The sequence below is a fragment of the Lissotriton helveticus genome, chromosome 3_1, assembly GCF_964261635.1.
Source record: "Lissotriton helveticus chromosome 3_1, aLisHel1.1, whole genome shotgun sequence".
NCBI lineage: Eukaryota > Metazoa > Chordata > Amphibia > Caudata > Salamandridae > Lissotriton > Lissotriton helveticus.
The window spans coordinates 2,101,073,818-2,101,090,098 of record NC_136061.1 but is presented as its reverse complement, the minus strand read 5'-3'; the positions used below and the strand labels follow the sequence as shown (position 1 = coordinate 2,101,090,098).

The 16,281-nt window shown below is 46.0% G+C and overlaps 1 protein-coding gene across 1 annotated transcript in view; it reads left to right on the top strand.

Annotated features, from left to right (window-relative positions):
- The window catches only part of FURIN (furin, paired basic amino acid cleaving enzyme), a 369,349-nt gene that overhangs the window by 274,896 nt on the left and 78,172 nt on the right, over nt 1-16,281 (top strand). The window contains exons 7-8 of the mRNA XM_078683275.1: nt 8,702-8,790; nt 9,379-9,551. Coding sequence (XP_078539401.1) covers nt 8,702-8,790; nt 9,379-9,551 — 262 coding nt within the window. The remainder of the gene's footprint in view (nt 1-8,701; nt 8,791-9,378; nt 9,552-16,281) is intronic.

Here is a 16,281-nt window from a genome sequence, read left to right as displayed (position 1 = left end):
ATACATCAGACCGCTGTCATAGGGCTCCTGCTTAATTCTTTTGTCCGATTATTCTCCTGCCTGGTCGTTTGTTGGGCATAAATTGGCATTGCTAAGGAGGCCAATGTAAAGGCTCACCTCAACCATGAATGACATACGCTTGTTGGGAAATGGCTCCACGACTTAACCTAATTACAAGTGAGAATGAGCAGTTCTAGGTGCCTTGTCTCCATGTTGGGACAGGAGTCCTCTGCGTGGCTTATTACAGCAGTCCCACCAGTGCTTCGTTTGTGGACCGGGAAAGTTGGTGTCGGGGCTCTCGCCTGGAAGCCACTGCAGCTTGCACCACACATTATTATTATTATTATTATTATTATTTGCTGTTTTATAACGCGCTCCATTACTCCAGAGTATCCTGGCGCGAAAAAGGGAAAAAAAAAACAAGCAAGTGGCCATCTAAAGGAAACATGACACTAATAGGCTGTTATAAAAAGATGAGTTTTTAGTGCTTTTTTAAATGAAACAAAATTTTCAATCGATCTCATGGAGAGAGGAAGGGCGTTCCAGGACCTGGCTGCGACAACAGCAAGCGAGTATCCTCCTAGTCGTGCTCGCTGGAAGCGGGGCACACTCAAGAGGTTGCAGCTGGCTGAACGTAGCGGCCGTGTGGGGACATAGCGGCTAAATCTTTTTCTTAGATAGGATGGTCCCATGTCATGGACTGCCTTAAATGCTAAAGTGAGAATTTTAAAAGTTATCCTTTGAGCAATCGGCAGCCAATGAAGTTCCTTAAGGTGTGCTTGCACGCTTTCTCTGCTGGGAATGTTATACAGCAGCCGTGCTGTCGCATTTTGGATAATCTGCAATCGGGCAACTAAAAAAGCTGGAGTGCCTCTAAAAAGAGAGTTGGCATAGTCGAGCCTAGATAAAATTAGAGCTCTAGCAACCGACTCTCTAGCTGATGATGGCAGATACGGGAAGAACTTTCTCAAGGCTTTTAGAGACCCGAAGCACACAGCAGTAAGTTTTTTTATGTGTGCCTCGAATCTCAGATCCTCTCCAAACCAGACTCCCAAATTCTTGGCAGCGATAGTAATTGAGCCTGGCTGGGGAAAATCAGACGGCCACAAGAGGTCTCTGAAATTAGAAGGAAATTGGCCATACAGCAAAATTTCTGTCTTGTCTTCGTTGCACTTCAGCTGTGCAGCTGCTAACCAGTTAAACACAGCGGAAAGGCACGAACGGACAACCTCTGTGTTAGTTGCTGCATCCTTCCAGGTAAATAAAAGCTGCGTATCATCTGCATACGCTATGATTTTTGCTCCCATTTGTTCAGCAAGCACAATAAGGGGGGTGAGAAACATTAAAAAGCAGGGGACTCAATGTGGAGCCTTGAGGAACCCCGGTAGTGAGGGGCCTGACCGAGGATGAAAAAGGTGGAATCCAAACCTGCTGAGACCTATCCGATAAAAAGGATTCCACCCATTTCAATGCCGAGCCCACCACACCAATTCCCGCTAGGCGGGTAAGAAGGAGTGAATGAGGGACAGTGTCAAACGCGGCAGAGAGGTCTAATAAAATCAGAGCCGCTCTGCCGCCACTGTCCAGACACTCCCTAATGGCCTCAGTAATCTCCACCAGCGCCGACTCAGTGCTATAAGCTGCACGGAAGCCAGACTGGGCAGGGTGTAAGAGTTCCGAGGTTTCTACAAAGGCATTAAGCTGGGCGAAAGCTAGTTTCTCCCCAATTTTTGCCATAGCAGGTAGAAGAGATATAGGTCTATAATTACTAGGCACAGAAGGATCTGCACCCACCTTTTTTAACAAAGGAAGCAACTTAGCCTGTTTCCATTCATTAGGAACCCTGGCTGATGTAAAAGATAGACCCATTATTTGAGAAACCTCAGGAGCCACTGCTTCTGCCACTTCAGCCAACACCCTGGCCGGGCAGGTGTCACCTGGGGCACCAGATTTTAACGACTTGATTGCCACTAAGGTGTCCTCCACCAAAGGTGGGACAAAGCTCTCCATGGTGTGTGTAGGTTCGACATTAGATCCAACCCCATCCTCAGTCCAGCTCCCCCCACCGATAGCTCTGAGACTTTGCTGGATTTTGGCAATTTTAGTCAAGAAAAAGGAGGAAAGGCTTTCGCACCATTCCGTAGAGGGCTTGATGGAAAATTGTTCAGCACATGGAGAAAGGAAACCTTTTACTATAGAAAAGATCTCGCGGCTATTGTTTTTCGCCTTCTCAATTCTATTGGCAAAATATTCAGTTTTGGCCAGCTTGATATTGGCATAGTATTCCCGCTGAACAGAGCGGTAAGCTGCCTTAGCTTGTGGGCAATAAGCCACCCTCCAAGCTCGCTCCAGTTTTTTGCAGACTAATTTACCAGCTCGAAGATGGGGCGAATACCATGGTTGTGAAGGAGTCATCCTGCTTCTGCCGGGGTCAGTCGCCTTTGAAGACACAGACAGGGCTGCTCGAATCCACCCATCATAAATCTCCACAGCAGAATCCAAATCTTCTCCCAACTGGGGCCTATTCTGATCCAACCAAGCAGAGAAATTGCCTACGTTGATTTTTGGGGGGCGTGTATTTAGGTAGACTTTAGGTGAGTCTTTCAAGGCTGACCAAGAAAATCTAATAAGCTGGTGATCGGTCCAAGTGAGTATTTGGGGGGCTTCAACCTTCAAAGAAAAGTTAGAACAGATGACGTCCAAAATTTGACCCCCGACCCCCCTCAGCTCCCCCCAGCGCTGCCAATGATCGGTAATAACACGACTACTAACCATCACACACCTAAGTGTGGCAATGCAGACAATTCCAGGCCCCCAAAGCTATAAGAATGGCTTGGGCGGCAGGTAATAGTAAGTTTTAATGTATATCGAATTAATAATGAACTTCTGTTGTGGTCATCTCTAAATTAGTCCGACACCGCCACCTTGTGTCAGACTGCTACAAGCACCGGTGTTGACATTTAACTGCCGGTGCCGAGCACCAGAAACCACAGGCACAAATTAAGCACATTTTCCTAGGACCTCATTTGTTTTCGTTCTGATGGACTCTTAATTCTGGAACCTTACTTTAGCTGCTTTACCCTTTCACTCCAGTCTCAACTACTGCACATAGGGACATTCGTCTTGTACACATGCACTTTGTGCCACCAGACAAATTAAGGGTGCTAGTGACTCCTTTCACCAGCTGACTGGTGGTGAAATTAATGATTACAATGTACATATGCCTCCCGTAGATGGAATGACAATTTCTGACCCTCCCTTGTAAACTTAGTTCAGTCCCCAGAACTGGAGTCCTTGAATATCCTCGTGTGTGGGATATATGTGTGCATGTCTGCCTGTTTTCCAAATTAGACTTGGATGGAAGGTGTTCAATCGGGCCACCATGTGTATGATTGGTGATTGCTTACCACACAGGCTGCCTGTTTGTCTAGTGGGGGTGGCAGCTGCCTGTTCCCTATGAATCGACCGGTTTGCTATAGGCACCCCCCTAAAGCTAGCGTTATCAGATACTCAGATTGTGGGGGAGGGGCTCATTATTACCATTGTGAGCCTCAAGGACCTCCTTAACTGAGTTCAACCTTTACCTCCCCCTTTTCCTTTGTTGCTGGCATCACCTTTCACACCAAGCTCTCTGACTTGACCAGTACGACTTGGGTACACATCCTGAGCTTGACAATTTCTTACTGGCTTCACCTGTGACCATTACAATATAAAACCCATAGAGAGAAGGTCCCAGGTCAATAAGAGTTTTCTTAAAATTGCAAGAACTTCTGAACTTTTAGATTAAGCTGGACCTGGGCTGTTCTGGGTTTCACACCTATGCCTTCAAAATAGAAATGTCTGACACCCAAGGCAGAAGCAAACACTTCTTTTCAAAATCAATGAAACTCGCTGCACACACGTTTTGCCCAGGACAAGATCTTTGCTTGGTGGCTGGCTCGATTTAAGGCTGGGACTAAACCCTGGACCCTTGGGAACCATTGCTACTTTGACTAAACATGGGAATAAGTCATAAGTTCTTATAAAACGCACGATTCACCAAAAAGGTCTCAAGGAATAAAAGTCTTGCCTGGAGACGAGCCAACCCTAGACTGCCAAGGAAACCTGCACGTAGCCCTGGGGACTGACCGTGTATTGTGAACGGTGCCTCAATGGACTGAACCATGTAGGCCATGAGATAGTTGGGGCCTATCTGGCTGTAGTCACCAAAGTAACTGAAAATCGTTGGCTCCTGTGCAATTGTCCTTCTGGATCCTGAGCCCTAAACTTGGTACTGATCTTCCCCTCAGCCTTCGACAAATGACCTCTCAAGAGTATGGACAGGAAACTCAACACCTTCCTTTTTTTTTTTCTTGGTCTCTGCTTTTCCTTTTTCTCCCCTCTTATCTGTCCGACTTTGTTTCACTGCTTGTTTAGCCGTTGTGTTTCCGTCTGCTACTTGTGAGTTTGTTTCCTTCCACTTTCTTTGTTCCTCTTCAGTTGTACCTCCCAGGATACCTGGGGACAACAGTTAGCGTTGCATCACCTCTTACCTGCATTCACCTGTCCTGTCCCCATCCTGTAAGAATTGCGTGCCCCGGTCTGTCCCCTTCCAGTCCCACATACAGTTCTTTCATTTTCACCCTTGCCCTTGGTGTTGTCACATTAACTGCGGCCGTTCATCATCATTCCTAAACAATTATGTAATCGTTATTGCCCTTAAAGTTCTATGGCATTGCAATTTAAAGTTGGAGTTGGATTCCAACCCTAAAGGTCAGTTCGTAGTTTCAACTGGTGAAGCCTGTAGGACCAGTGGAAAATCCTGGCCATGACCAGTCCGGCGAGGTGCAGGGTCCTGAAGACTTCACCCTGGGTGCTGACCCCTGCTGGAACTGACATTACTTCGCGAACTGAAAGACCAGTTGAGATGTGATTTTGTTGTGTCGTGCTCTGCCTGAGTTTCTAACCCTGCCATCTCCGATCATTAACCTTGACATCTGGACTTTGCTGTCCTTGGAGGGTCTAGCACCCACCAGAGTAATGTGCTTGGCCACTGTGAGTCCGATACTTTCTACAAAGCTGTGCCTCGTCTGCTGTTTGCTCTGCCCCAGTGGGAGGTGTCTGCATTTCTGCAGCTCTTGCTGCAGAGATGCTCTTCTGTGTACCTCCTGTCTGAAGCCAGGGCTGCCTCCCTTATTTATTGCCGAGGTCGACTCCGCGTAGGTGTACTCCCCCAAGCAAGAAATGCTGGTCTCTCTAGGAAGCCAAAGTGCTGTTTGAGAATGTGTGATGGTTCATCTCATCAAGATACTTCACCATGAAAAAAATAATAGTTTTGTGGAAATACCAATTCCATGCTTGGACATTAGTTGGCATTAATATCTTTTCCCGGGGGCACTCCCCAAAAAAATCTGGCTCACACCTGATCGGAAGAGGCATTTCCACTGAGGCCTGCAGCCAGGGGCCCAGGGAACAAGCATTGTGAGGCCACTCTAGGAGTAGATGGACGCTATACAAATGACCATCAACATAACATACCCTAAGGATGTGGCAATCTAGAAGTACGATCCACTGAGGCGTGGCCTACAGCTTTAGGTTCCCCACAGTATGGTTGAATGGTAGGTGTGGAGCTAGGAAAATGTAGCATGTACGAAGGAAGAGGGGACATATGTGTAAATTGTAGCTAAATGTATAGTCTGGGAGGATATAATTTGAAATACATTGCATGGTACGTTGCTCAGTACATAACGTGTTGTACAAACATTAGAAATAAGTTACACGGTCAGCGGGCAGGGCAGTCAGTCTAAGGTTAGGTCCCTGGATCACAGTCCAAACTCATGCAGCATTTGCTGTGGCGGGTTGAACCGATCTCGGACATTTCTTCACCATTCCACCAGGCCGTTCTCCAGCCTGACCTCTTTTCTGATTCGGCATCAGACCATCCATCCAGTATGGAGGCCAATCCATAAGTAATATTTAACATCACTGTGACAGTCACTCCTTCAAATTAAGGAAGAGGGTGTGGTGTAACGGCCAGATCTGCCAACGTTGGAACCGGGGAACCAGGTTCGAGTCTCCGTGTCAGCTCAACATTCTGTAATTCTGGGCACATCACTTAATCTCCCGTGCCTAAAAGCAGTAAAATGAATTTGTCCTTGTGTAACGTGACTGGTGCTCATGTAAAGTGCCCTAATACCTTCGCGACCTGTTTGCGCTATATAAAATCGCAACATAAAAAGTGTATGTGCTTGTTTCCTTTTCTTGAACATCCTGGGGGAAATCCTTCCATCTCTTATCTTAAAGCCATTAGACTGGTGATTCAAGTCACCACTTCTCGTCTTACTTTTGACTCTTTATCTGGGCCTTCCTAAATATCTGTTCAACACATTACAGATAGTCAAAACATGCCTGCTGACGTCATTGTAGTGCTGGACAAGCATGACTGTCCTCCTACGTTAGCATTCTTCACTGGCTTTTGGTCGAGAAGGGAGTCTTTTCGAAGGCACTCTGTTGTCAACTGGGCAACTCCCTTGAGTGGTTCCACTTAATTGCAATGCAAATGTGTGTTTTATGTTTCCTCTTGTTCTTTGCATCTGTCTGTATGGCACATATGGCACGTCTCACTGTGCCATGCTTCCGGGCTGGTGGGCGCTCTTTTTCCTGCTGTAGTGCTTCTCTTTGGAACACTCTTCCTTCTGAGCTACACTGTACTAAAAAAAAAACACACATTTCCACATCACCTGAAAACCCATCTATTTCACTTATACCAACCTCTTGGCAGGATAACTCACAGTAACAGTGCTCTTTACACGCACAGCAATCAGTCAGTCAATCATTCTGGTGGTTGAAATAAAATATGCCTTTTCTAAGATAAATTTCTCCATTCCTAACAAGCAGATGACTAAATGTCCCCCGCTCTCCTGAAGAGCAGGTGGGCGAAGAAGTGGAATGAGATACGCTTTATGTTTGCTTCCTTAACTAGAGATTTTTACGGCAAGAGCTGAGCCGGACTGCGAACAGCAACCAGCCCTGGCAGATTGCTGCTAGGACGGGTAGGGGGCAGGAGGGAAGTGGGAGGGTTAGAAGCACAGCTCCCGCTTTTGTTACAGGGGGCCGATATTGCTGCACTGCTGTAAAACCGGCACCCACTATGGCCAGTCCGGGCCAGGGCACGACCGAAGAGACCATATCCCCTCTCTTACCAACATAGATTATGCCAGGCCTCCAAAGACTTACTGTTTACCTTCTTGTGCTGTGGTTCCTGGCAGCATTACAGGTTCCTGTCGGAATGGAAGATTAATGCTCCTGACTCCACAAAACGTGGTTTCATTCATTTAAAAAAGGATCTCTCGCTATCCAGATTGTCGAGCTGGTGGCTGAGCTAGTGGTCCCGTCTGGCGTCCGGTCTCCTTCACAAAATTAGCATCTGAGACAGGAGCCTTGAGCGCCAACAGTTGAACGAGGGGGTGTTGCTGGGTGGCAGCTTGGATATAATATTGAGGGTCTTGATTGATGCAACAGGTATAACCGCACAAAGATGGACTGACATTTGAGATGTCTTGACTGCGTTGTTCTTGGATCATTTGGCTTTTTGAGAATTTCAACTGTAGTAACAGTTGTAAAGTTCACTACTTTAAGGAATTGGTAGCGGTTGTAAGATCTCACTTGTGTCCCCTAAAAGTCTTAGACCACCAGGGGCTTGCTCCTCAAGAGCTATTGGTGCTAGCAATAGAAGAGGGTTCTCTCCAGCAGAGGCGCAACTAGAGCCAAATTTCGTAGGGGGTTGCTAAAAATTTCGGGGGGGGGGGAGGGGGCTGATTCTTCCAGCAATATGCAGAGTGGAGAGGCAGGGGCTCTAAGAAGGGGTGAAAACACAACAAAGCCTCGTTAGCAAGTAAATGATCTTTTAAAGACCTGTGAAGTACTCTGGTGCGGCTGTGTATGTGCCCTGGAAGCTGTCTCAGCCCGGGCAACACATATGACGGGGGGGGCGCTGAAGCCCATTCAGCCCAATGGGCGTTGCACGCCTGTTCTCCAGTGATATGCTAGGAGGGATTCTGTACTCCCTACCAAGTACTGATTCTTCGTTGAAGGAGTCCCTCCTCGTGAGTGATGTACCCTCCATGTGAACGATGGTCTGCTGCTTCACGGTGTGTTAGTGTGCACTGGACATTCTTTTGAGTGTGCCTTTTACGTAGACACTAACCATGCAAGGCACCAGATGGAAGGGCTACAGATTTTCTTCCCAGAGTTAATACTCTCAGCACGAATGTGTGTGGTAGGGAATGGATTGACTGACCATGCTTCTGCAGCAATTGCTTTTAGGGACATATCTCGGTGTGGGGTGAGTTTTGATGAATATAGTGGCATTTTGTCTGTCAAGCTTTTCAGATCTCTTTAAAAATGCGTACAACTTAGAAATATGGTGCTACTATTAGTGTTTTATTTGTTTTTATTAGAAAAAAGGTATTGCATCTTGACCTATGTTAACCCAAACCAAACCATCAACTCAGCAGAGGCCTTACTTTAAGGAAGCCTGTAGAACCTGAAGTGCACAGCGTGTGGGTCCCTTCAGCCCTGTACGTACAGTCCATGCTGTGGCTGTACTCCTCATGTCATCCTAATTGATACAGTTTCCCTTCCCTGAGTAGTTCAAATTGTTGGAAATTGTTGCACACTTTTCAAGTTGTATGAAGTGAATCTTCTTTTTCTTTTTTTGAAGACATGGCACTCGCTGTGCAGGCGAAGTGGCAGCTGTGGCGAATAATGGCATCTGTGGTGTAGGAGTGGCATACAACGCAAAGATAGGAGGTTGGTACCAATTACTGGATGTTGCCACATACATTAAATTGTAATAATTTCAAAAGTGCTATGCTAACAGGAATCGCAGTGAATCACCAGTTTGGTACCAGAATCCCAACTGAATGTAAGTCTTGGCTATCTCACTGTGACAGGGCACGGTTCTGTAGGTGGGGCTAACACAATTGTTGTCGTGAAGTAGCCCTTCACCATGGCCTCTTATTGAGGAATGATTTGTTGATCTACTGTTTGCATATATTGCCTAATGCCACCATGGGGAAAAGTATGGTGGGAGCTGTCTTTCAGAATATTTCCACAGGTTGGTCTGGATATGGGTTGCCAGTAAAATAAGACCAGCTGAGGAAACATTTGAGATTTTTTTTCCCTCCGCTTGTGTCTTTTTTTTTTTTTTTTTTTCACCGCAGTATCGTCCTTTAGCCGGGCATGCTCGCATATTACATTCCGTGGTTCTCTTCATTCCGGTCCCTTTTAGGATGTCCCTTTTTAAGGTCGATTTGAGCCTTTCATTCTGGCCTGTAGCATCATAGCCTTCACTGATTGAGTGTTCCTTGTCTAATGCGATGTCTCCTACCGCTGCAGGTGTGCGGATGCTGGATGGAGAGGTGACTGATGCGGTGGAGGCGAGATCTCTGGGTCTTAACCCTGATCACATCCACATCTACAGTGCCAGCTGGGGCCCGGAGGATGATGGCAAGACCGTGGATGGTCCAGCCCGGCTGGCAGAAGAGGCTTTCTATAGGGGCGTCAGCCAGGTGAGGGTGGTCCAATGGCGTCCTCTGCTGTAGTAACAGTTTGACACAAAAAAGTAGAAATGCTTTAAACGGCATTGCTTTGGCGATGTGAGCTTCCCAACCACGTAATATAGATGTCAGAGGCCCAAGGACATCAACCTGTGATAGCTTGTTCATTAAATCAGTTTACTCCGTTTTCAGTCCGAGAAGTGTTCTACTAAGCACACGTCTTGGCATGCCCCCCCACCCCTCCTCGAGCCAGCCGCTTCCCATGCTCGTCACTGCAGTACGCTTCAGGCTGGGGCTGGCATTTCCTGTGTTGCTCAGAGCGCTTTGGGAATGCTTCAGCGCGGGAAGGTCACAGTTCAAAGTACCCATTTCCTCGCCAATGAACATCCTGCTCCGAGGCCCACATACCAGGGCTGGATTGTTGTGGGCACTTTTACCACGGGAGTGATGCCTAGCTTCCAGAGTTAGGCTGTGCCTGGGCTGCTGGCTGCGGTCTCTGCCAGCTTCCTGCAGATCCTCTAGGGACCCTTGTCCCAGGTAAGTGTGGCCTGGAGTACTGGAAAGAGGCAGCCGGGATGCATATGTGAGGCATTGCCCAGGTTCTCTTCCTTCAGCTCTTTGTCGAGCAGTCTGCTCAAAAGTGGGCTGTTCACTAAGGGTTGAGAGCACCTATGTGCATCCTGAAGTGTTTTTGGGAGTGTAAACAGGCATTTGTGAGCTCTAAATTCCATATTCTGATTCATAGACTCGTGGCAATCAGAATTTTAAGATCATAAACTACCCTTTAACAACTGAAAATGTAGAAGTGTGATAGATTCTCTGCAGTTATGTTTTGGGATAGCGGCGGGAAAGAGATGGGGTGTCAGAGGGGCTAAAGACAACAAACACCCATAGATGCATAGGTGTGAGGACATTCAGAAACCTTCTACATGGCTATCCAGATCAAGGAAAAACTTGCAAGCTTAGGCCCACCGTGTTTAAAAAAAAAAAAAATAAAAAAAAAAATGTGCCAGTTTCCACCATGCAAGTAAGCATTCCGTTTTAAGTGTAGGTGAGGATGAGTATTCCTTAATGTCATGGATTTCCAGTACTCTCGGATTTTGGTCAGTCTTATAAAAATCTGTCAAGGAGTGGGACTGACTTTATGGCACTGTGGATGTAACCCGAGGTGTTTTCTGTACACCTCTGTGCTGTCCCGGGGTCGGAGAGGGGAGGGTTGTTCCTGAGGGCTGCACAATTCTGATGTGGCTACTGCTGTGTGACTTGTGTGGGCTGCGGAGCTAGGAACATTGTTGTGTGGCACTATAACGAGCAGTGTTAAGAAACAATGTATTATCCGGGATCAAATGGTGCGCGATTTCCGGGTCCTGGGTGAGTCAGCCATGTTGCCCTGAGTGTGCGTCGTGGTTGGAGGTCCTGCTGATGTGATGTTACTCTTTGTCTTGGGTGTGTTCACGTGCGCATGCATGTGTCTATCGGAGCGTGTGTAAAAGGATGAAAAGCGGAGGTAAACATGTCTTCCTCTGCACCAGCTCCACTGGCACCAGCCATACTAGTGTCACAGTGCTACTTGTTGTATCAACTTCACAGTACGTGAAAAGGTGTGCTATCTGTAGTGTGCTGGCAACTCATGGAAGCAGACTGAATAAACCGCTTTGTGGTTTACTAACTTCTATGTGTTACTAGTTGTGTAGGGCACATGCTGTGCTTCAATCATTAGTAATTGTTATGACCAAAATTAGGGGGACTCCTGTCACCCGTGGTGGAAGGTTCAGGGCTTAGCAGACACTGTAGTGATTGGATCCTGTGATCTGCAGGTTAAACACCGATCCTGCAGCAAGTGTATAACGCACTGAGACATTTGTGTGAGTTGTGGTATGAAGGGTATTCACACATTCCTTCAATAGATGAATTACCTTCTGAGCAGTCTCCTAGATATTACTCTATGTGAAGGTTACAAACAGATCTTTGTGGCAGACACGTTAAACTGCTGGTGTATAAGTGGGGATTTAAGCTGGTTGCCTTCAGATAACCCATTTATCTCTACAGTAGTCCCATTAACCCACTAAGGTATCTCACTCGGATAGGAACATATGGCTTTTAGGTTGCAATGCCCCCATTGAATAAATGCTGCCCCAAAAAGTTCTCACTGGAAATTGGAACCATTAATGAATGAATGAACAGACATTTATAAAGAGCACAGGTACTCCGCAGAGTGTCCCAACGATATTCGGCAGCTCTCCACTTTTCCCCACCTAGTTGCAAAATAGCCACGTTTTGAGTTGTTTCCTGAAAACAGCCATTTCGGTTGTGGCTCTGAAGCCCACCAGAAGGTGGCTCCAGGTTTGGGCTCCCACAAACATAACCGATCTTACTCCGGTTCTAACCTGGCGTATGCTGGGTATGGTAGCCAAGCTATTAAATGAGGAGCTCACAGTTCTAGACAAAGTGTAGTCAAGTATTCTTTTCCTAATGTAACTGGAACCCATGCCATGAAAGGTTTTATATGTAAGCACAAAGCCTTGAATTTGATCCTCTTTCTCAATGGCAACCAGTGAGGAGCACTAAGATGGCAGAACATAGGGGTCCTGAGGTTTAACCACATCGCTGCGGCGGCTATTCCGCTGCAGCGCTAAGGGGGCGGGGCGGCCGCATGGCGGCTGCATGCTGGTGACGGAACCGCTCCGTCATCAGCACAGCGCCACCGCAGCTGATGACGGAGCAGTTCCGTCATCAGCATAGAAAGGGTTAAATAGAGGACTAATCTTGCTGCTGTATTTTGAACTATCTGCATACTGTTTAAAAAATAATCAGGCAGACCCAAGTATAGAACATTCCAGTAGTCCAGCCTAGAAGTAACCAAGGACTGGACCACAGTTTGCCTAGTGGTCAACAATAATAGAGGTAAAAAGTTCCTCAGAGTGCATAATAGCCCAAAACAGGTACCTACTACAGCATGGATTTGAAGTTTTGCTAGGCCAAGAACTGTCAATATGAATGCCCAGATCTTTTACTGTGATTTGAGCAGAGGGAGGTGAAGACATATCCTGGGGCTACCAGAGTATCTGCTAACGCGGGATTACTGGTTACTAATTATCTTACCAAATCCCAAACTACGTCGATTGAATCGTTGGTACCTGTCATTGAGTAAAAAGTAATCTAGCTATATGTCAATCAATTTAAGAACTTACACCACTCTAAATGACCACTGACCAAATTTAAGTTTTAAAGATTTAATATAAAGTCAAAGATAACTGAAGATACAAACTTCTCAAAATGAGATTCAAAAGGTAAATTGGTATCACTATAAACATGAACTTCTTGAATAATCTAAGTCTGAAGAACAAAATAATAAGTACAAGCTCAAAAACCATAAGGGTTGTCAAAATAGATATAAGTTGCAATCTCAAAGTCATTACAGAAAAGAAAATTAAAGTTAGTCTGTCCCTACACTATACTAAGTGACATCCCTACTTAGCAAGATCTTAACCCTCTAGGTGTCAGCCGTGGTGACTTCCTAAGAAGATCACGCACTTCTCTTTGTCTCTTCTCTAATAATGGGTCTCTCCTGATCAGCCTATCTGCCTACCCATCCGCTTCCTTAGGCTCCCAAAATCATCTGCTCTGCTCTCCTCCCGGGTCTCTTTCCCTAATACCAAATCACATTTCCAATAGAAACGCCCCTTGGGACGCCCCTCACGTGGTACATCTTTGCGCGGCAAACTCCATGATGGTACTCTTCAAGACCCTCGTTATAGTTGACCTTGGTTCCCGGGCTTCTTCTCCAGTGCGCTGATACCCCCTGAAATTCCTGGAAACTCCTACAGGCCTGCGCAAGGCGCCACTGAACAAAGTCCCTTTCATTCGAGCTGATTAGGACCCTCGCACCTGCATACAGCTCGTCCTGCAGTGGGCCTCAAATTCCAGACTCCACCATATCTTAAGTCGTAAAACACTCTCAAAGCTCTGTGCTGGACACCTCGCGACCTCTTCTCTAACGAGCACATGACGATTTAAACGACATGACATTATCTCCTCTGGCCTACTTGATTTACATGCAGCAGGTCCCTGCACTCTTAAAACGTTAACTTGATTTAAACAGCAAACATTCTTAACTAGCATACGTTTCTAAAATAACACATCTATAAAGCATATACTTTTAACCCTAAGTTCAATAGTACATTTGGAAGAACCATGTCAACCTTATCTCACATTAATTTAGCAGCACGTTCAGGTTTGCTGTGAATTGCCCTAAGGCCTACACATTATACTGGATTTTAAAGTTACATTTAATTCGGACATGATTCTTTTAACATGAGAACATGAGGTTTTCACATATATTCCAACATTTCTACATTAATCTCACACCGTTATAATTATAGTTACTCTACTTAACATTCTATACATTTCACTACTGAATATAAAACACTCTGTATATTTTCACTCCTAGATATAAAACACTCGTGTGCAAAACATGTTTAAACTAACTACGTGCTTGTAAATATGGCGTACTTATACATTTTTTTCAAACTTGTGCTCTCTCATATCCACTCCTCAAAAGGTGGCACACCAAAAAAATATAATCTCAGATTTGCAAATGAAATGCACCTCTCAGTAGGGCACTCTGGATTATATTACCAGAACTGCAGCTTGCACATTCAAAGCACTGCTGATGTCTGGTTTCACTGAGAAAAATGGAGCTCTTCAGAAGAGCAGGAGCCCGGAGGCCATGCAGTCCTAGCACTGTATTCCTTACATAGATCTCCATTGTAACAGGTGGGAGCCCACATACTAAGTGCACCACCCCCTTCTCCAAACAGTGACCAACCCCTAGCTAGGGCACCTCCCCTCTTCACAAAACAAGCATCCCACTTATACAGCTAGCACAATACCTCTCTTGGTAAAAACACAAATCACTCTCCTGCCAAAGGACCATCAGACTTCTGTCAAAGGCAAAACAGCTGTACTGAATTGACAGAGAATATACAACTTCTACATGCCATCTTTTGTTTTACAAAATCCTATGCTATTGGCTCTGCTTGTGCTGGTTTTGGTGAACTACTTGTTTTTTACTCCATAGATCTTTTGAGCATAGTTTTGTTTTTGTCAGTTTCTTGCAGCACCCATAAGGAGCAGGGTTAGTTAACTGTTTTGGATACATTCTGAACAGTGACTCCCCAAAGGTTAGTAGAGAGTTGGCAGGTGAATATTTCAGGACCTGCACCACAGCCCATTTATATTTATATTTCTCAATTCTGAATGGCGGTGTAGGGTCAGTCTCAAAAAAGACTCTCTCATACATAATGATCCTCTGAAAACATGTATGCAGAGACTGCCCTTGTACCATTTGGTACTGTGATCCTTGCAGATGTATTGCCATTGAAAGAGACAACCCTGACCCACTCCAGGGAATATTGGGTTTGATCTCAAATGGGGCCAACTTTTAGGATGGGAACTGCCCATATGGAATCCTGGTAATTGGCAAAAATGGTGCCTTGTGTGTGATTTAAGTCTTTAGGGTAATTTCACTCTCATCCCTCTCCCGTCTCAAACGTCACTGGCTCCCAATTCTAAAGAGATGCCAGTTCAAAATGCTGACCCACCTCTACAAGTCTTTTCTAAACAAATGACCAGCCTACATCAACAAATGCCTGACCTTCCACCAATGCATCAGACACCTTTGATCCGCTTCCCTCTCCTTTGCAGACACCCCATGGATCCACCGAGCCAACAGTGGAGGCCTCTGATTCTCGCACCACACAGCTAAGGCATAGAACAACCTCCCTACACCTCGGGAATGCACCGTCCCTCAAGCAATTCATGAAAGAGCTAAAGACATGGCTGTTCAAATTATCATACCACCACACAGCAGCTAACATTTCCAGCACCTTGAGACCCTCACAGGTGTTATGCCGCATTTTATAAATGATTGACTGATGATGCCTCTTGAGGTAAAGTTGTACTTAAAACTTAAACCTGAGCAACTTTTCGTCTGAAAATGTTTTGCATGGAAATTCGGCCAGACTCCGTTGCTCTAAGGCAAAAGTAATCACAACTGGTCTTGGTAAAGCCAATAGGTCTTGCCTTTGCCAATGCTGTGATGTCCCAAAGAGAGGGAGGGTGGAAGCTGGATAATACGGACAACACGAGGAATGGGGACTGCAGGACAACACAGGCAATGGGCAGGAGGGTGCAAGTCCATATAGAAAACGGGGGAGAGGGTAGAAGCAAGTCATAACTGACAATGGGAGGGAGGATGATAGCAGGGCAGCAAGGCCTTTTCAAGGTAACCTAGACAACGGGAGGGATGGTGCAGGCAAGTCAATGGATGAGGGAGGATGGGCAGGAGCAAGCCAGCACAGGTCGTAGAGGAAGATGGAGGGGTCTAGGAATACACGGAAAATGCTGAAAAATGCCTCCCTACTGCAGGGGAGGGACAAGCACACAGAGGAAGGAAGCCTTCTGTAGCTAACCAATAAAAAGCAAGCAAATGAGTGACCATGAAACCAACCAATAGTAAGCAATAGGCGGTATCTAAACCCAATGATGGAAAAGGAAAAGTCTCAAAGCCGGCACATGCACTGTAGGTGAGACCTAACAATCCAGTGGGGGGACTCAATGGACTAGCTTGGGAAGAGATGAGAAAGCAATATGGAGCACTGGGGGAAGGGGTAGGTGTTTGGTGGAAGGAAGCAGTGCATGAAGGACAGAGCTAGAAAACACATGCACTCGCATGGACTGT